This window comes from Cynara cardunculus (genome assembly GCF_001531365.2).
Source record: "Cynara cardunculus var. scolymus isolate 2C chromosome LG 1, CcrdV1, whole genome shotgun sequence".
Taxonomy (NCBI): domain Eukaryota; kingdom Viridiplantae; phylum Streptophyta; class Magnoliopsida; order Asterales; family Asteraceae; genus Cynara; species Cynara cardunculus.
In genome coordinates, this window is record NC_037528.1 from 19,309,337 (window position 1) to 19,330,948 (window position 21,612).

The window sequence follows — 21,612 nt, forward strand, 5'->3', positions numbered from 1 at the left end:
ATAACTTTGAACAACCTACAAAAAAATATTGTTTAGAAAGATGGAGAGATGGTAGTTGTGACAAGACGGTTCCACTTGATTAAATATCATTGTTAGACGAATGTTTATAAAATGGGGTTTTTTTTTTTTTGAAAAATATGTTTCACTTGTTTAGTTTTTGACATTACAAAGTAAGTCATGAAATTTACGACAAACTAATGGTTTTTTATGGATTATAATTTTTAATAAACATATTTGATTAAATTTACAATGTTTAAATGATAAAAATATTAAAATTAGAAGAACAATGTTGTAATAAAAATTGGTGATGTTATAATAAATTAATTTTGAATGTACAATGTTATAATAAGAAATGACATGCAACATTATCGTACATATGAACAGCCTACGTGGACGATAAAAAGGCAAAAAAACCTGATATAATAGGTAAATTTAATTTAAAAGATTATCTAATACTATAATGGGTAAATTTTTAAAAGTACGACGGTAAAACATCAGTGTGATAAAATCAGTGATCACAAGCTAGGATGATTGCCTTTGTGGGCATTCAAAGTGAAGTAGCAACCATCGCGTGAGCTACATTGTACAAGCTAACATGGAACAGATGCAGCACATAAATCAAATCATCCGCACTTCCAAATTATGTACACGAAAACCCATTTTTCTTCTTTAGTCCTATATAATTTATTCATTTATTGTACCTAAAACATCTTTCTTTTTTTTTACCTATTTGCTTAGTTCCTTTTCCAGCTCATCGAACTCCCAGTCTCCTATCTCTTCCTCTGTGTACTCACGATTAACTTTACCAAACTCTGACTCAAGCTTGGCTAGTTCTGCTTCAGGGTCCAGCCCGTGACCCTGATCACCTTTTGCACCCGGCGACTTCACTCGGTGCTCGTTTTTTTGGGTTTCGGTTTCAGGTTTCGCAGCAGCCTTTTCCTTTGCATGTGCTTGACTTTCTGCTGGCTTGGTGTTTGTTTCAGTCTCTGGTGTCTCCTCTTCTTGATCGGGATTCTCCATTTCTAGATTTGGCCTCTCAATTGAATCAAACTTTAGCCTTAATTTTTCTATACTTTCAAAAAGTTCTTTGATTCTGGCATTTTCTTTCCTGTATCAAGAGCATACGAGCATTTCAATTTCAATTTCAATTTCAAGAAAAATCTGCTAGATTCTAAAATATCATCATTCATTTTGGGCAAGACAACTATTAATCAGAAAAAAATCGATGTTAATAACCATATTCAAAGCTAAGGGCATTTGCATAATCAAGGGAAGCAAGCACTATATTATGTTTAGGATCACAAACTTCATAATTGGCAGCACATTATATGGTCTAACATGGTACTTATCTTTCAATTAGGTCAGAGTGCAACTCTAGTTTTTGGAATGGAGAGTGAGGACATGCAAACTTCATCATTATACCTGGAAGTTTTTCCCTGTTGAGCATAGAACTGCTCTTTCATGTTATCCACCACACTGAAGGTCGTGACAATCTGCAATCAGGAAATAAACACAAGCAACATCTTGTCAGCAGCTGGAAACATAGTTTGTGCAATTTAAAATTCAAGCATTGCCGACAGTTTTTCTGGATCGCGGTTGTTTGACTCCCAAACTGTAACCCGTGAAAACAAAATTATCATGGGATGTAAAAGACCAGTGGTAGTCACAACTTTGACATGACAGACAATAGAACAGGCAACTAAAGTTAGGTTAAATTGATTTCTTGGAAAGAATTTAGCATGGAGACAACTGACAGGAGTGAGTTTGGATGTGTATCCAACATGGGGAAACATTTGTGTATAATACCTGGTAAATTAAAAAAATGTACCTGAAGAACAAGCGGAAAAAGAGTACATTAAAACCATTTTGGTGATAAGAGTACTTTTAAAGTGTGAAAAATATAGAAATTTTTAGATTCCTGTTTAACAATGTTTTAAACGGATCATGGGACCTGAACATCTAAAAATATTTTTAGACCTCAAGTATGACCTCAGTTGCATGCTTTTAGCATTCAATTTACCATATTTCAATAGAATTAGAGAAAGCAGAAAATTTTATACTTTTTTTACAACATTATATTATCCAAGATATGAATCATCATATATCAGGTAATACTTGGTGCAACCCAATAAAAACGCGCACACACACAAGGATAAAGGGAATCATATCAAGAAAAGGAAGGTTTTTGCAACCAACAGAGCAAACAATGGAAATGTACAAAGGCAGCTATGCTGGTACCTTCTCTTCATAGTCCAGATATTCTTCCTCAAGACTTCTTCGAGGGTTTATTACTTTGGAATCTTCTTTGTCCACCCTGGATGGTGGATCTGACCTGTATTGTGAAGATAAATATTTTGTTTCATATTATCAAACATTGGAAAGCATTGAAATGCAAGAATGTCTATTACCCTTCTTTTAAGCTGTTCAAGTTCTCAACGTATTTCTCAATACGGTCAACCGAAGGCTTCAATCCTTCCTGTGTACAAGATAGAAAGTAATAAATACCAAAAACCAACATATAGCTGCGAGGAAGTATTAGGTATTAATATGACCAAGGGTAGAATATAAAGTATACCTCATAAGTCGTAAGAAGTTCAGTGACCAAGTTCACAAAATAGCTCTCATGTTTTGCCAATTCATCACTTGAGAAAGTTAAATAAGAGATTAACCATTACAAGGTATTTCAAGAGATAATGCATACACATTCTGAAGCATGAAAACATACCTGATCTGTTTCTCCTTAGTCTCTGTATTAGCACGTTGAAGAACCCAGGTATCTTCTAAGAAATTGACCCAAGTATTCAGAACATTCACTTCTTGCTTACAGGAGCCAATGGATTTTACTAGCTCATCTTCCTATATATAAATATAATGAGAAAATAGAGTTTGTTAGTATGTTCTGCAACACAGAAGTTGTGTCCTCAAACCAAAATTAGAAGGAAAGAAGCATTAAAAAACGTAAACTAGATCATATGCTAACGAAAAAGAAAAAACCTTTGTTTTCAAGTGTGCAACAAGCTGATCATTAGCTTCGTAAAACTGATCCCTCTCTTCCCTAACATTCTGAAGCCGTCCATTGGCAGCTGCCAGTGAGATGTTGACCTAGAACAAGAGTCCCACTTATTAGCACGTTTGTAAGTGAAGGGCTCCCAGAATGACAAAATAAAAAGAGGAAATACTAACAAAAACACATCCACATAAATGCAAGATAAGAAAAAGGATGAGAACCACAATGTTACACTTGAATATCCACCCAATAAAACAAGCTTTTTGTCAAAATACCAAATCATTATTTCTTGGAAGAAGAAAAGGAGACGGACAAAATGGAAATAAATTAAAAATATCAGGGTAAAGAGCACCATAAGTAGAATTTCCCATATACATTTATCAAACTGATACTTGAAAGCATTCATACATATAAGGTCCTACTCAAATAGAAGAAAGACAAGATCAAATGGTACAGACCCTTTTTAGTTCAGCTTCAAGGTCATTTCTCTGTTTCTCAAGACCTGCAACCTCAGCAGCCAATTCCTATAAACAAAACCAAAAGATAAAAACATACATCTGAAATAAATATATTGAGCATTCACCCAGCATGCTTAAGGAAAGTAGATCTTCCATCACATCTCACAGTGCTTGATGAACTCACATGAGTTAATCTTAACAAGTAAATATGCACACTTCAGTGCATGCATGCACATATAGGTGTCTGTAATGAACTTAAGAAATAAATTAATAAGAGCTAGTTGACTACATTTAGATCTGCAAAAATTAATCATGTTCCATTTTACTCATGTAGAAGATAATAATATCTGATCCAGTCACAATGATGAACTTAATCAACTATTGAACAATATACAAAAAGCCAACCATTAGTGACTGTAAATGAGAGAAAATGTATGAATCTTAGAGAAGTATATTCCTTCCATTTATGATGTATGAATAAATGATATCATTCCATGTCGAGAAACAATTTTCATATAATATCACTCTCCCATCCGAAAGCGAAAAATTTGAGATGTATCAAGATAAGTGCATTAGTTCAGGATTCAAATTAGATAAACGTTTTTTTCACCCACCATAGTCCCTGATCCCGTCATTTACAATATGAACTCATTTTTAATATGCAAGAATAAATCCAACATACGTTTTTTTGTTAGATATGATAATAGAGAAATGACGTGTCAACTTATGCAGCATAAGCCATGATGCATGTAAACATGCCATTTTCATAAAGCAAAATTTTTCAATGAGAAGAAAAGATAAACCAAAAAAGTGAGAACATCCACGAAATCCAATTTCTATGACATATGGGTACGCTACAATCTGTTTCCTTCCTTATTTTGATAAGACGAAAGTTGAAGGTGCTAAATGTAATTATGCTATCCGTAAAATTTAAGGCATCAATTTGTCAACCTTAGTTCTTGTACTTATATTTTTAGTTTATGCAGTTGGTGGTAGCTGTAGATCAGAGTTCATGCTTGACAGGCTGTGAAACATGTACATCTGCAAGGATGTATAAAGGTATAACATTGTTAAAGCATTCGTCTCTCATATTTCCTTCTCTAACCTGTATTCTTCTGCATTTCTGTTTCTTAGCCATTATATTCACTCATCAACATATTCAACAGTACATCAAAGAGAAAAGGAAAATTTAATGGGGAAGTAGGTAAAACAAAGAAAGATGAAGACCTGACCTAAGAAATTAAGAGTCAAAGCTGAAAACCCAAAACCCCTCTGAATTTGTTTTATTTATGTTTTACCTCATGATTAGAGGCCCCAAAGGCAAAGTTAACGAGTCCACAAACTTTAACATTAGCAGGATTAAATATACACTTATACAGCCCAAAAGATGAAGAGCACATTTTGGCACAGGGCTGCACCAGTGTGCCCTGACTTCTATGATTATTATCATTCAAACAAAGTGTAGATGTGAAAATAGCATGTTTCAATGGTGTTCTCAGGTGAAAGAAAAAAGATGGAAATTACTAGAATATTGGGAAAGCATAACAAAAAGAAGTGGTAATGGGTAGCATTTGTTCTGTGAGCCTCTTACCAGTAATCCTCTTCATTGCAAACTTAATTGACTAGTATACCTGTTGCATTATCAGCTAAATCTCCATCCAGAGGTTTTCTCTTGCAAGCCCTTTATTTATAGCTAGTTAGATTCTATTGTATCTCTTAGCATGCATTCAAAGGTAGTGCTCTAAATAAGCGTGGGAAACTCGTTCACTTGATAGAAGAATGCTTTGAGATAAAAGTTCAGGTTTAGATCATAGAACAAGGATATAATTAAGTTTTAAAACAGTACCAATATTATTTGAATCATGTCCCAGTGTCAATATGGACCCAATATGTCCAATCTGAACTCTCTACAAAGCTGAGCTGACTAAGTAATGGTATGGGAAACCATTGTCAGCCAGAAATCCACAGGAAGAGTTGCCCGAGGGAGTGCTTAATTTTACAAAACTAATCAATCTCAGACGAGAAGTTCTCGAGCAATAATATGTCAAAAGTCATAATAATGTATCTCTGAAACCACTAAACCCTGCAACAAAATTGTGTTATTCCCCTTCTCATTTTTATTATTGGCATATAAAAGGCGAGACTACATGCCAGTAATGTCTAGGGGTGGGAGTAAAGTATTTGAATCCTTAAGATCTAACCACTTAAAAGCAGATGATGTTGAATAATAACAGGTTGTGAATCTTAAAGCATGTCAAAAGCCAAAACAAAGTTCTAGTTTAATCCATATAAAAAGCACCTTCTCTATTTCACCAACTTCACTTGCTTTAGAGACGCGGAAATTTAATGCCTCCTCTTTCTGAACTCTGCCAAAAATTAAGATTTAAAAGAAGACAATTAACCCACATACTAAGACCATTTCTTGTAAAACAGTACAAAAATTTACTGCCATAAATTGACATGTTATGATTTCTTGATCTTTATATGTGCACTTTGTCCACCAACAAGCGTTTGGCAAAAACAGTTCACAAGAAAACAATAATATCCTCAATCATTGTAATTTATCCACGTATCTGTTCACAGATCTGAATGACATATTGCCTCTTGAGGCACCATGTACATGACTCCGCATAGGCCTTTTTTCTATGTCAAACATTAAGCTAAAATCAAACGATGGACAATTTGTTCTTGAACCTCTTTCCCTGCTCACATCTTGGAGATGAGTTATTTACTTAATTCCTATTACTTGGATCATTTTTATATGATAGCTCTCAGAGTACTTCATATTGTTGTTTGATCTCAAATTTGGTCTTCAGCAAACAAACTGTGTGGTTGGCAATATCTTAACATTGTAGTATTAGGTGTCCTAAGTAGTGTGTGGTATTCATTCATGCAATTTCTGGAGAATATATAAAGTTGAACTAGATTAGGATCTTCAACATTCTGGCCTTCGTTCAAGCTTGATATTATGCAATGGGTAGGCCTTCTTAACCCTCTCTTTCCTCCTTTCTATTATCTGAAATAGCATGCCCTTTTGTACTATACCCACATCAACTAAAGATCCAGAAAGCAGTTGACATTCGGGACTTCTAGCAATTTTATATAGTACACATTAGTTAATGCCTAATGTACCGTGTTCTTTTCAATCATCAAGCAGTTGAGATCTGGGACTTCTAGCAGTATACTTGTGCACTCTAGTTCAACATGGGAGAGGACAAAAGAAAAAATTTAGCCTACTTAATCAAACCTTAAAGATAACTAAAAGTAAGGCCGCCTGGTGTCCTCGTACGACATGGCTGGCAGCCAGAAACCCTCAGAAGAATACCCATAATCCAAAACTCCGCTAATTTTATGGCGTCATGAACGAAAAGTAATCCTACATGTGATTTACTAACTGATTCCTATTGAAAAGGATACTCTTACAAAAATTGACATGTATCCTTCAAGAAAGCTATGACCTGAATTTTACAGACCCTAGATCATTTCACTTTTGTATTAATTTCTGCATGGTTTCAAATATGCGTACCCTAATTAGCATGGGATAATAGGCCTGATGCCATTGGCATTGGGAAATAAACTTATCTTTATGTTACAAGGGTATGAGATACATGATAAGGATTTTTTAAGCACCAGTCAACTCAACATCAGGATCTCAAGAAGAAGATGGAAAACCTTCGTACTTTAAAAGATGGAAAAGTGCTTATCAATCAACAATTGTACGAGCAAACTACCACTATTATAGACCTCTAAAGCTTTGTAACTAATGGGAAACTCTAAGAACAGGGGCTAAAAAATAATGAAATGATACGAAAAATGAGCAACCAACTGGATCACCGATGAAGTTGGAGACTATTTTGGCCGGATTATGATACAAGTCCAAGATTCGGTTTGAGTCCCAAGGATCAAACAAACAATTAAAGACATAAGTGATAAATGCCCGATAGAACAAGTAAATGCATAAAAGTAAAAGACACAAAAATACAAGGCTAAACAGTAGTGAAAACAAGTAAAGAATTGTTGGTGTATTCTGATTGAATGAGAGTACTTGATTACTCAGGGGTTGCTCGTGTACTCCTGTAGGCGTTTGCCTTCTCCTCTTACAGCCACGCGTCTTGGATCCTCGGAGTATTGGTTGGGCTATTCCTGGATTCGACCTCGTCAAGGAGTCGTCCAACGGCTACCTTCCCCACTCTGGGCTTTATCCGAGCAATGATCTCGTCTTGTATGGGGCTTGAGTCTTGGACCTGCGAATGGGCCGTGGAAGTCCTAATACAAGTCACTTGAGCCAGAGCCCAAAGGCTCTCCAGGTCTGGCTCCTGTGCGGTTGGGGCAACCGGACGATTTGTCCCCAACAATTTCCCCCTAGACTGGTGGGCGTTAGCGCCACCTGGCTAACTCCCTATCAGATGGATGTGAGGTTGAACAGACGTGATAATGCGATGAGGTACTTGAGTGCGTTGTATAAATCCTCGGAGCCTCTCTTCCCTCCGTTTTCAAATTACCGGATTTTCTTTGAGAACCCCTTGCATTGTAATAGGAATGGACGCCTACCTATTTGATCGATTAGTGGATCAGTGACTGAGCGTCGCCCACGGTCTTTACCGAGTTAGGGGTTTTCCACATTACCAATTGATACGTGTCTCTTACTTTTATGCAGTTACTTCTACTACTGGGCATTTATCACTTCTTTCTTCAATTGTTTATTTGATTGTTGGGACTCAAACTGGGTCTCGAACTTGTATAGGAATCCGGCCAAAACAGAGAGCACTAAGCGAAAACTCACCATAAATCTTGTTCCTAATCAATTTGTAAATGAGATTTCATTTTGTGAGTAACGGCTATCAATCTCCCTTTTATGTTGTTCATCTCTCTTTCAGAAAATTGTGCTAACAGAACCTACAATGCCAAGAGTTCTATAAATATTGCTCCCAGAACTTCACTTCCACGCATTAAGTGAAAACTTACCATCAATCTTGTTCCTGATCAATTTGTAAATGAGATTCATTTTGTGAGTAACGGCTATCAACCCTTTCATGCTAGTATCACTCACGGCTTACCTCCTCTTCAGAAATTGGGGTAAAAGAACTCTAAAGCGCTAAGAGTTTTATAAATAGTGATCCCAGAACTTCACGTTCTGTTTCAGGCAAAACTTTCAAAACTGAAATTTCAAATTAAAGAACACATGAAAAATAATATGTATAAATACCTGTTATCAGAAATACGTTTCTCAGCTTTACTGGAGGAGCTAACAAGAGAGTCAGATAACACTTTCAACTTATCCACCTGTTTGGAGCCAAAGACAACACTTTTCGCCATCAAACTTTTAAACGTAACTTTTTTAAAGGAAAATAAAAAGCAACTAGTAAAAATGCAACAGAAGCTACATTGGTTAGACAAGAGTGTGAACTAGGGAGAACTTAACCTTAGGTGTTATTTGAATTGCACTAGAAAAGCTACACCAATTTGGTGCAAAAAAAATATTCCACGGATATTCTTGCCCCAAATTTTTATCAACTCCAGCGTATACAGCAAAATTCTTTACATGGATTTAGTTTAAATTTGCAAAATAATTTATTCTAATTAAATTACTTTATTTATAAAAATTAAAAATAAAGCCTTCTACTTTTTAATTAAATACTACACACACACATATATGTATTACAAACTATTAATTTGATTGTAATCTTGTGTGCTTTTGTTTTGTTGCAATATTTGGCTTTGTTGTATATTAAGGTTGTAATATATTCTATTTTTTATTAATGTTGCATGTTATTTTACTTTATGTTTGTGTACCTTTTAATTTATAATTACTTGTATAATTTAAAAACTATAGTTAATTGTAATACTTATTAATAACAATTATAAATAAATATTATAAATAAATTAGATATCATATTCAATAATGTGCTCATTTTAAAGGTCTCAAAGAGATTTTTGAAATGATATATTTTGTGTAAATTAATTTTTACTTTTTGTGTTGAACACTATACATATTGTGTTGAATTAATAAAAATAAAATAAGAGTATAGCGTAGAAATTCAATAACCAAAAGGGCTAAATGAAATTTTAAACTTTTAAAGAGTGATAAATAGTAACCTATGAAATTTGGTGCAATTTATCAAGTTGCTCAACATGATTCATATGACTTCTTCCTCTTATAGAGATTAACTGTATCTTTTAAAAACAAACAGTTGATAATTCACATCATGGCTGTTAAGATGACCTACTTTTGTTACAAACAGGAACAAAATGTGTCCAAGCACTTAATAACCACCAATTCACTGTTAACGAAATTATATGAGAGCTATTTCGTAATTCGTTCCTCAATCAGGCATCTTCCAGAACATAAAGAAAATAAATAGTAAGGCATAATCTGTAAAACATAGTAAATGAAATAGAGCAGGTATCCAAGCCGAGTCACGAAGCTACCTTTTGAGCATGGATCTCAGGAGTTTCCCCACCATAAAGCAACTTCTTTTTCAGTAGAAGCCCTTCTAATCTAGAACAAACTCGAATATGGGCCAGAGCCTTCTTCAGAGCCTACTGGAAAACATAACAATTAGATTCCAGAGTATAGATCAACATTAACAGCCCCACCTCCCGTAAATTAGAAGTTTGAGATGCACCGTGTTGTACAATCCTATCAATGAACTATATCTCACTCATAGTACATGCCCCCTTGCATTTCATATAGAGGTAAAGAAACTTAGAAGACCGTGTTATGTTCCTTATGTACCCTTATCATTTGCATTGGCTAAATACTAGTGAGACCTGTCAGGCAACTGTACCGTGTCATTAGGGTTGCATCGTAGATGGAGATACAAAATCTTCTATTTTGAACAAGGGAGTGGCATTCGAGATAACCTGATAATGACGGACGCATATATAATATGGACAAAGTGTAGTCACTTTTGTGAATCCCATCTGAAACTCTTTTGGTGCATAAACATGATCGAGAGACATATACTATTACAAACACAGCACCAGAGTTATTTTTTAGCTCGGTTCTGAGGTAAAATTTATTAGAACATGGAAAATGGAAGGCATGCACTTGCTTAAATATTAGGAAAATTAGGGAGGTCACATATAGTGCATGTGTTGCTACTTGCTAGAGAGTAGTAACCAACAGATAATGTTAGCTATCTAACCAGCAAAGGACCAAACCAACAGTGTCTGCACAAAGACACAGGAGGGGTAAGATATAAAGAATAACCAGAAGTCAGCCATGTGGATATCTGGATCACCACTTTCTTCCTTTATGGATGAATTATACATCACATGCATTTGCCATAACAACTGAGTCAATTAGCTTCATCTCCCCATGCCCTCCAAACAAGAAATATGAGATTTCAAGTGGTTAAAACTCTGAAGACAAGGTTCACCTCTATTGTAGCAATCGTTGCTTCTTTGGAGGCTTTTTCATACCCATCGCCAATATTATCCCCAGATGCTTCCATTCCATCAAGCTTTTCCTTGAGCACAGAGGCTTCAGCATCAATTCTGTGAATAGCATATGAAGAAAATGAAGGGAATATCTCACTCAACCACACATTCAGAATACAATTATATCTAATGTGAAGACTGACTACGCATATTTTCCTATGCTTTAAGGTGGGAATAGATTTCCCTTGCATGTGATTTCAAACAAATTAGGAAAGAAATTACATGCTTAAATTGACCAGCTAAGATGAGGAAGAAGGCATGCTAAGAGATTCCACTATGCAGGATAGCCTGTAGTCATTTATGTGAAGACAACCATGCACATGAGGGATAGAAAGGAATAGGAACTGTAACACTTGAAAAGTGAAAATAATTAGGGAATAAAGGTTTTGAGAGGAGATAATAATTCAAAAGATGGTGTTGGGTTAAAAGTGAAAGGAAGAGAAAAGAATAAGGGATGGAAGTGCAAGCTCCAGGGACCATTCCTGCCAAATCCATGAAATCTTGTATGGAACGCAGGGGAGGAGGGGTGGTTACGCCCCTTTAATCTGTTAATTGGATGTGGGATTTGAGAGGTTACGGCGAGCCTCATCCCCATTGGGAAGTAAACACAAAACTTGGTACGGTTTTAATCGTCTCTGAATCTCAAGCAAAGTTCATTTTGGGTGCAGTGCAAAACGGTCAAAGGATTCAGGAGAAAACGGGCGGCAAACAGTGTGACGCTTTCAGTGTTGTCACAACGAGTTAAGGTTAGTTCGCCCGTTCTTTTTGCATGTAAAGGTTTTTTTATTTTGGTGTGTTATATGTGTTATGTGTTTACTGAAAGTTTTGAGTCGTAATAAGAATCCGGAGTCCGTCTTTTTACCCGGAAAACCGATGTGGTAAGTTTCGGTAAGACCAAAACATTTAATCGCGAACTTTAGGCCCTACGGTGCATCATTTTCGATGATTCTTAAGCCATGGCGTGAGGTACTATGTTGTGGTGATTTAACGCAAAAAGAATCACGGAAAAAGGTGAAGAAACGATCCCAAACGGATGAAAACCGTGGCTGCCAGCGTGAGGTGGCATGGCTGTTCCAGGCGGGTCCGGTTCGGAGAGAGTCAGGGGCCGGATCCTGCTGAACCGACTGATGGGCCGGTTGTCCAATAACTTGGGCCAGGTGTTGGGCCAAGTAATTAAATAGTTTTTGAGCTAAGACTTGGGCCTTAATGTTGGAATTAATTAATTTATTTATTTATTTATTACGAATTCAATTAATTAATTTAGATTAACTTTTTATTTAATTAGTATATTAAATTGGATTTAGTTTAATATGATAGATTGATGAATTAGGAACTAATATTTATTAATTAATCGTCCCTAAGGGATGGGTGAACTTTAAATCATTTAATTAATTTAATGATTTAATAATATGATTAAAACGTCGTTTTGGAGCCAAATAATTATTTGGGACGTTTTAAAATAGGAGATGGAGCTTATAAAATTATGGAGGGACTAAATAGAAGTTTTGTGACATCGGTGAGCCGAGTGCTCGGAGGTTGACCAAGGGTTGACCACAGTTGACTTTTGTTGACTTTTTGGCAAATTAGGCCGTTGATGGAGTATTTTGGTGCATGTCGTGTAGGTCACTAAGCGGGGTTTATTTGCTTGGACACACACGCTTTCTGGTGAGTCTTTATGAGACTTTATGGGATGCATACATACGTAAATAAATTTACTTTGAGATGATATTTACTTGGAGTTACGTATGTGGTGAATGATGGCATATTTTTATGTACATGTTCACGAGTGTATGTTTACATGTATATGACTGTTATGAGGAAATGCATGCTACTTATTTATAGGTTTTTAAATACTTTTAACATGCTATTTTGGAGTCGGTTTTCATGTGGCACGACCCCGAAATGGGTGCCGGACGGGGGTGAGCCGTGCAACCCAGAGAATGCCAGTGACATTATGCCATTGTGGAATCAGTTTTTATGTGACACATTATGGTGTCGATAATTGGGTATGGGGTCGGGCTCGATATGTCACATTTAGGGGTGGCATGACCCTGAAATGGGTGCCGCACGGGGGTGAGCTACTATCCTGTGACCTGAGAAGACAGGATTGAGCGATGGAATAGCCACTTTGCAAGATGAAAGAGAAATGATGCATATAAAGACATCCCCCTCAACCTTTGCCTAAGCTGAAAAGGCTTGGCACATTGGGAAGGTCCCCTCCTTTTGTAAGTATTAGAGGACTGATAAGGACACATATATGGTGTTCATAGATGCAGAGAAGGAATATGATAGAGCGTCCAGTAAAGGTATGTGATGGACCCTTTAGGAAAAGAAATGCACCATAAAGCAAAATGATGCAATTAAATAAGTAACTAGGACGTGAACATGTGATAATGAAACTAGTGTCTTCCCCGTTAGGAAAGAAAACTACAGCAAGGGTCAACAACAGTGCCTCATCTCTTTGTGTTAGTTATGGATGATCCCAAGGACACACCAGATAAAGCCAGTTGGATTTTCTGTAGGTTGTATCTGTAGTTCTCAGCTCTCTTCCTGGTCAGGGCTTGTTCTGGAAAGGAGGCTGTTTGGCGATTTCTGTTTGATCAGGATATGAGATGAAAGAGGAGGTACTTCCAATTTTGGAGTTGGGTTTCTGATTTGTCCCAGTTTGGCATGAATGACATCTACGCTCTAACATGAGGGTGTTTCTAGTCTAGCAAGTTAGGCACCTACCAGAGGAGGGATATTAGAACTAATAATCATATTAGGTTTAGATTTATTAGAGTTAGATCATGAAAAGGTTTCCTTTCTATTATGTTTGACTCGCTTTGGCTCCAAGGGTGATGTACCAGTACATTTTTATTGGGTATTCTAATGAATTTAAGCCTTCAACCGTAAATATTACCAGTTGATGGATGACATTATAACCTAGAGATGCCAAACCTAGAAATTCTATAATCTGTGTACAGTTCAAATGCAAGTATGCAATTCTGCAGCTTATGGAACAAAACACTGTGACTTCTTACCTTCGAAGCTCCGCATTGATTTTCAACCCAGTAATGGCACCTTGTGCAAACTGCAACAACTCCTCACGCTTGACCTAGAAGGCAAATGTGGGAGCAAGAGAGAAAAGAGAAGGAACAAGCCCTTGAGAGAATGATGTGAAATTTCATTGTCTCCTAAAGAGATGCATGCACATAGGTGATGCTGATATTGTCAAAAAGTACCAAAAAAATTGATTCATAATAAACCTACATGAGAAAAAATCAGCTTATACTCATAAATGCACTCAAAAGGTTCAAAAGAATAGAATGCGGAACATGGTTATGGCCTGATAGTCAATACTTGTACTTAAAATGTGCCCTAGTCAAAACCTAGTATCGCATTTGAGTAAGCTCTCGGCACAAACAAAATCCATTTACATCAGATCAAAACAAAATATCCTCCATTCCTGTTCCCTAACGAGATATTGCTACTCATAAAAGATCTGATATTTACATATGAAATAAGTTGACAAGAAAAAAAATTAAGTTATCAATTTAGCTTGAAATGGGATTGACGTACCAATGATTACGGCTATACCAATTTGTATTCTCGTATATGTAAAATGAGAACTCCATAATCGCTAGCCTACATTCCGACACAGTGGCAAACTGATCCAGGTTGGTGCATACCAGTACCTTTGTCGTGTGTTATGTGAAGTTATCAAGGAATAAGCATGATATCAGCAACACCATACTGTCTTTGTTTTATACAAGTAAATGAAATTATAAACAATAAAGCGAATGTCGTCCAGTTCTTGATGTGATTGAACTGGGAAATTGGCAACTTATAGAACAGGAAGAGATTCCCATGTACTACCAAAATTATTGCTATACTTCTGTAAGGAACTGTAAACTTCCAGACAAAAGACACCTGATCTAAAATATTATTCTGTTCTGTATAAAATGTCCATTGCCTTTTCAAATTACAAATATATAACATGACTGATGCTCCACTTGTCTAAGTCCTAAGGCCTATTCCTCCTCCTCTCTCTCCCTTCCACTTCCATGTCTGCAGATCTGCTACCTGGTTTCCCTTTTTATCCATTTTAACTTTACTCAAAGAAAATAAAATGATCTAAAGAGGTTGCAAAACCTTAATCTCACTCTTTTAGATATATAATGTTTTCATAAGTGCAGACTACTAATTCCTCGGATGCTCCATCACTACTTAAAGCAGTTCCATTCATTCTGATCTTGAAGATATCAAAAGAAAACAGATCATAGAAGGCACAGAAAACATTACATAGCAGCCATATGGAAGAGAACAATAGATGTCGTCACCAATAAGGCTGCACATCCCTAAGGATTCATTTCCCTAACATATATTGGCATGCAAATCTTGGCAACATTGCCTTTATAAAGTAAAAAACTGATAACTTTGAAGGTATTTAAAACGGTTGCATGTCGTACCAAAACTTCATCTTCGTAGCCTGAAAAAGCTTTTGCCAAATCCTGGATGCTGCTGACTATGGCATTATGAACTTCTTTTCCTCCAGTAAGGCAGCAACTGCAAACAGAACAAGGAACATAAGTTATACACTTGAAGTAAACCTATAAGCTCATATAAAAATATGTAAAAACTCACCTAAAAAATTCCAGAAGCAGAGAAACCTCTTCCTCACTTGGTGGTTCAAGAATCTATTCAGGGGGAAAAAGAAACCAACCAAATCTGAGCTTAGTTACAAGCCCTCGCATAGTAGCTACTGAGTAACAAGAAGTCGTAATAACGAGCAAAAACTCATAAAAAAGCAAAACCCTTGAAGTCATGAATTAAAGTAGATCACGAACTGTACAAAATAAATCATACAGAAAGCAAAACTCCTAATATGATGCTCAAGGATTCTTAAAGCAAGCCATGCCCAGGTGCAGTAGTGCCCTGTGGAGCCTAAAAAAACAGCACAGAAGCACCACAAGAAACAAGGACACTTGGATGATAAATGTTAATATTAGAAAAATTCGTCAACAATCATGAGAAGCAAAAACAGTTACAAAATGAGAATACCCAAGTAGACTTCAATCTAAATCAAAAGGAACATTGAAATTTCTAGCCGAATACAAAAAAAGAAAGATAATTAGCTAAATAAAGAATATATGTATTTTTCACATCTGAAGAATCCAAGATTTCCTCCTCAAGGAAAAATACGTTTCTATATGTCAAGACTTAATTTTAGAAGGATTCTAATTAATCTCAAAAGAGCACTTACTAGACCAGCACAACTTTAGCCACAATCAGAGCATGAATTGTTTGGCCAGGCATGCCTAGAGCCCAAAAATGAGCTTACTGAAATCACCCTTCTATTCTCAGGCAGAACCCAGTCACTATGCCACCTAAACACTGTGCCTAGTATGCTCCCAACTCCCAAGTCCCAATATATACGACCAACATGATGCATAATATCATGTACCATTATCTATGTTCAATATTCAGACTGTTGTAGGCATAACCATCAGCACCTATTTGTGACCACGGGAATGTAAATGGGATGAACGACGAAAGAAAAAGGGTGATCTCAAGCTTACTACACAGAAGCAAATGAAAGGAGCTGCTAAGACGAGCATGTAATCTATATCTTATTGATCTGTATCCGTTGATCGATTGCAATCTTGTATCATACAGACAACAGAAACTGCTGCAGTGTATAGTTGTGCCTTTTAAGAAAAAAGCACAATAAACACTACAACTGTACTTACCATAGATATTGTAATACCCTCCAAAGCTTGACTATAGAGAAAAACATCACGAAAATTCATTGGATCCCCCACCATATCAGAGTCATAATACAGAACCTGCCACGATTACAAAGTATTAGCACAATAAACTCCTGCTGAAGGTCTGTGAGCAGTTCACAAACAAGGTAATGGCATCATAGATCCTTAATCAGATACAAAATGACTTTACAAGATTATCCAACAAATACTTATCCCATTTATAAAATCAGTTAAATAAAAAACACATGATGTATCATTTATAATCCTTCATCCTAGATTGAATAATTATATAGTACATGGCTTGCTAAAAAGGTAAGTCTGGGTTTGGCTATTACTCACGACCACCATAATGCGTGACAAACTTAAGACACTGTTTCTAGACTGTTTTAAGCAACCAAGAAGATGCTTCTAGAACTGGTACAACCGTACAAGCCTTTAATTTTTTAAGCAGTGGCGTTCGATGTCACACCTAGAACCCTATGAGCTCGTTAGAATCTCTCTAGGGAGTAACCTTGTTGGATATCTGAAGGGTGCAGGTAACAGCCCAAGGGTAGCTAGAGAAAGATATGACCCTTCTGTTCATTACTAAACATGTATCCTTTCACAGAATGCACCCAGATTACCAAAAATGAAGATAAAGCCTTTCCATTTAAAAAATAAATAAACGAAGGAGGAAGTAAAAACAATCAATAGAATGCTTCGTCCTTGGAAGGGAGAAACAACATAAACTATATGGTGGATCATCAGTCTGATGCAGGATACCCTATAAAATGGAAGGTATCAAAACAATGGCAGGAGGGAATACAATAAAGAATTTGCTAACCAGAGATGGCTTTTTCAGGTTGTCCTTTATTTCTTCGGAAGGAAGATGTGGTTCATGATTCTTCTCATCATCTTCCAAAGAACCCCTTGAAAGTTTATCGGTTTCTCTCAGAGCAGCAAGCCATCTTCTCATCAAGTGTATCCTTTCTGGACCTCTGGCAGAAATAGATGCTTCTTCCAACCTCTTAACAGTATGCTTAAAGCTTTTAAAACTTCGAGCCCCCTGTCATGTACTCATGTTTAGCTTCATCAAAAGATTGAAAGGGACAGCAAATAGATAGATGAAATAAGTAAAAAGCAACAATAGAATAACAATTTAGAATACTTATTGGTGAATGCAATATCATTATACTCCAAGAAGTGGGAAACTGTGAATACTTCAATCTAACATCTAGATAAAAGATCAACAAGGTATATCCATCTTTGTAGGATAGATGAAAATACAATCCCTCCATCCCAAAAAACCAAAGCCTCCATTTGATAACTTCACTCTGTTAGAAGATTTAATTAGTTCATCCAATATAGAAGATAATCCTTTATTATGCTTTAATTGAAGTGAAGTTAGATAATGAAAGGCGGATGTAATCACTTTCTAAAAATGTGTCTTAGTTTATGCTTCCAAGTTAACATGTGACCTAGTGATAGTGATGATGTTGGAATGATATAGACTCGTATGAGCCCAAGTTGAATCATGAAACCATCCAACATTAAAATAAGGATTATTTATTGATATAAGAAGGAAACAATACCCTTGTGCCTTACAAAATAATGATGGTGCCAAGGGATGTGTTTTTCTTCAAAACAAGTGAAAGTAATTGGTAATTACTTCAAGAAGCACAGCTACTCATATGAGCTGATAAGTAAGAGAATTTATAGAGAATCTACGTAGATTGTAACTAAGCAATAGTGCATGATTTCATGCAATACAAGTTTCCATCTTACTAGAAAAATAATCTGCACCAACAGATTTTACTAACAATATGCTATCAATATAACATGCATTATAGTTTGCCCTTATAATCATGCAACAAATAATTAATTGCACTAATATAATGTTTTTTATATTTTCCTAGACAAGTCCTTGTCTAAGAAAGAATGGATGCTTCTCCTCCTTGTTGAATACCCATATCGGGCTTAGGCAGTGCACACCCTTTGGAGCTTTGACTGTATCCGAATTATTGAGCATGAATTAATAAGGACAAGAGAATCGTGATGCGCAAGGAGCAATTAAAATCCTTCCACTAAAGAAAACAAAATGAATTCACAATTTGCAAAATCAATAACAAAGGTTAAAACAAAAAACAAACTCAAGTTTTATGGCTCTAAAAGAGAGGGAAAAAACAAGATCACACAAGTTATTTTACAAACAAAGTAAGCATAAGCATGGTAAAATTTAGTATTAGTGTGTATTACATATTAGATGTATGAATCATGAAGTAGCTTCTTTTTTATTGGTTTGACTTAAAATTTGAATGTGTATATATATGTACATACACGCATATAAATGCAACCAAACAAGAGCTGAATATCCCACCCGGAGGTGAGGTCGTCGGGGTGGGATGTACCTCCACTCCAAAGGGTAGGGCCGAGGGCGGTTGTTTCCATGAAGACCTTCAGCTTATGCAAAGTGTGTGAAAAAAAAAGGATGAAGCTTGCTCAAAGAAATTGTGGAAAAAGAACATTCAAAAAAGAATTTGAAAACAATAATGGCAGTGCTAAAATTTGAAAAATGAGTTAAATGTAAGCAACAAAAATAGAACAGAAAAACAACCAAAACATACATACAGAAGCGGGTATAAGAAAATACAACCAAGGTAGGAAGAATGCAGCCCTAGTCTAACGTAGGATTCAGGGGATCTAACTATGACACTAACCCTACCCCATCCTCTACCTCTTTTGATCCCTTCATCCCATCTAGGCTAGCTATACAGATCCCTACCCCTAGTCCTAAACCGCCATGTCAAACCTTAGTTGCTCATCTCAAGTCCTTCTCAGCATACCCCCTATCCTCGTCCCTCAACTCTCACCCTTTCTACCCTCCTCAGCAGAACCGCCATCCATCTCCTGCATACCTAGCAAACCACTGCAATCTTCCTTCTCTCAACTTATCTATGATGTGCAGTTGTGCACAACTCCCAACACCGCTAGGCAGACCTCATTTAGGATCCTGTAAAACACGGTCCGTCCATAGATCCATTTAAGCATCCTTATTTCTGCAACCTCCAACTTCCTCTCATTGGCCGTCCTTGTCGCCCAACATTCTGACCCATAAAATATCGCTTGTCTTATTGCTACCCTGTAAAATTTGCCTTTCACTTTTTGGGGACTGTCTTGTCACACAGCACCCCCGTAACAGCCCTCCTCTTTAACCACCCCAACCTTATGTGCTGTGTTATGTCATCTTCGACCACCACCCCCCTTTTCTGAACCATGGGGCGTAAATACTTGAAATTATCCTTTTGGGTACATGTTGACTTCCACCACCTCGTCGATGCTCTCCCCAATGAAATTTCCTCCATAAGTATTTGGTCTTAGAGCAACTAATGTGCAGGCCTTCTAATCACAATGTACCCTCTATTGCTCCACCCTCTCGCTCACTACTACCTTGGACGCCTACCAGCGCAACGTCATCCTAAAATAGCATACACCATGAAACACTCCCCTGGATCCCTCTGAAATCTCATCCAAAATCAACGCAAATAGGAATGGGCTTAGCATGCACCATGGGAGGCATATACATACATATATATATATATATATATATATATATATACATATATATATATATATGCAATCAAGTATCCTACATCATTTTTTTAGAAACCCCAAATTCAAGTATTTGTCTATCATGGTATCATGCACCCATATCTCCATGGGGTCATTTAGTTCAATGACCTGAAATGAGTTCTAATTTGGAACATGACTTTTTCAAAAATTTAACTAAATAACCTTCAAATGACATGTCTCTGTTGTTAAACAGTTGTCTCGCAAAATATTGAAAAATACACTATAAGGTTAGGTTGTAAATTGGACTTCCACTGAAGGTCATTTAACAAAATAACCTTATATAGATGCATGTATCCTTGCAACATAGATCCTTATATACCACTAATGGAGCTCACTGGATCCACCCAATCGTTTCTCAGATTAATAATTGAGTACAATTTATTCACTTTCTTAATGCATCCAACACAGTAAGCAGATACACTTTTTTTCCTATTAGCCAGCTTAACTAACTTTAATCAAGAGTATTTTGAAATTTCCCTGCCATACATGGTTTCATTTTCAGGTAGCATGATTCACATATAGGCACGCAACCTTTACAAAATGATATTCCATCCTAAACGCATACATAAAATTTCCACTTAACAAACTCTAAACCGAGTCAAATTGGCTTTAATAGAACGAGTCTTGACTATCCACAATTTAACTTATTTTAGCAACCAGATAATCACAGTTCTATCCCAATCCCACAAACAAACATAATCAATCGCTATTTCTTCAAATGCAAAGAAAATAATAACCGAACAAAATACTAAAATCAATAAATGGAGCTACAGAAGCCAAGGAAGAGCGTTACGATACGGTCCTGGAAGATTTTAGCGCCCTCGGCAACCGCTTGACCGGCATGTTGGACCACAGTATCGGCGTAATTCTTGACGGTGCGAGTAAGGTTGTTCTTGTTCCCGACCTCCACGGCCTTGTTGACGGCAGATCTTAACCACGACATTGGTAACGGTGGCGATTCGTGCACCTGCAACAGACCGTGTGAGCAAAAGCTGATATTCGAAAATCGAACTGGTAGTGTGTCAATTCCTAGGGTGTGAAGGGTTTTTGTCTTGGATGTTTTTGGGCAAGTGAGATCAACGACTATGAAACGCAACTCTGCCGTCGGTGAAGTTATAAGCTGTGGGCAATGAGATAACTTATTATTTAGTATTTTGGTCCCTATAGAATAACATAATTTCACTTTCCCACCTTAAATTTGAGTTAAATCTATTTTAATCCTTTGCATTTGACAATTTATATCAAAACAACGTTTATAATAGAAAAGGGCATCTCAATATAGCACTATTTTTGACAAAAACTATTTAAATTCATCCCGGTTGGATTTATTAAACTCTGATGTTTA

The 21,612-nt window shown here is 36.5% G+C and overlaps 1 protein-coding gene across 2 annotated transcripts; it reads right to left on the reverse strand.

The window, feature by feature from the left end:
* Positions 1-594: 594 nt before the first annotated feature.
* LOC112506008 lies at positions 595-21,344 on the reverse strand. Of its 2 annotated transcripts, none has more exons than XM_025110040.1 (18): positions 21,061-21,344; positions 17,482-17,703; positions 16,641-16,736; positions 15,535-15,587; positions 15,360-15,456; positions 13,932-14,005; positions 10,848-10,965; positions 9,895-10,005; positions 8,672-8,748; positions 5,765-5,831; positions 3,466-3,531; positions 2,995-3,102; positions 2,726-2,856; positions 2,576-2,642; positions 2,409-2,476; positions 2,239-2,332; positions 1,423-1,493; positions 595-1,108 (listed from the first exon to the last, which is right to left on the reverse strand). In XM_025110040.1, exons 1-18 carry the CDS (start codon positions 21,208-21,210, stop codon positions 727-729), a joined length of 2,052 nt encoding a protein of 683 aa, XP_024965808.1. In that variant the 5' UTR covers positions 21,211-21,344; the 3' UTR covers positions 595-726. The 2 variants fall into 2 exon arrangements, with proteins under 2 accessions (XP_024965808.1, XP_024965812.1); XM_025110044.1 differs by having other exon boundaries at positions 21,070-21,337.
* Between the last annotated feature and the right edge of the window lie 268 nt (positions 21,345-21,612).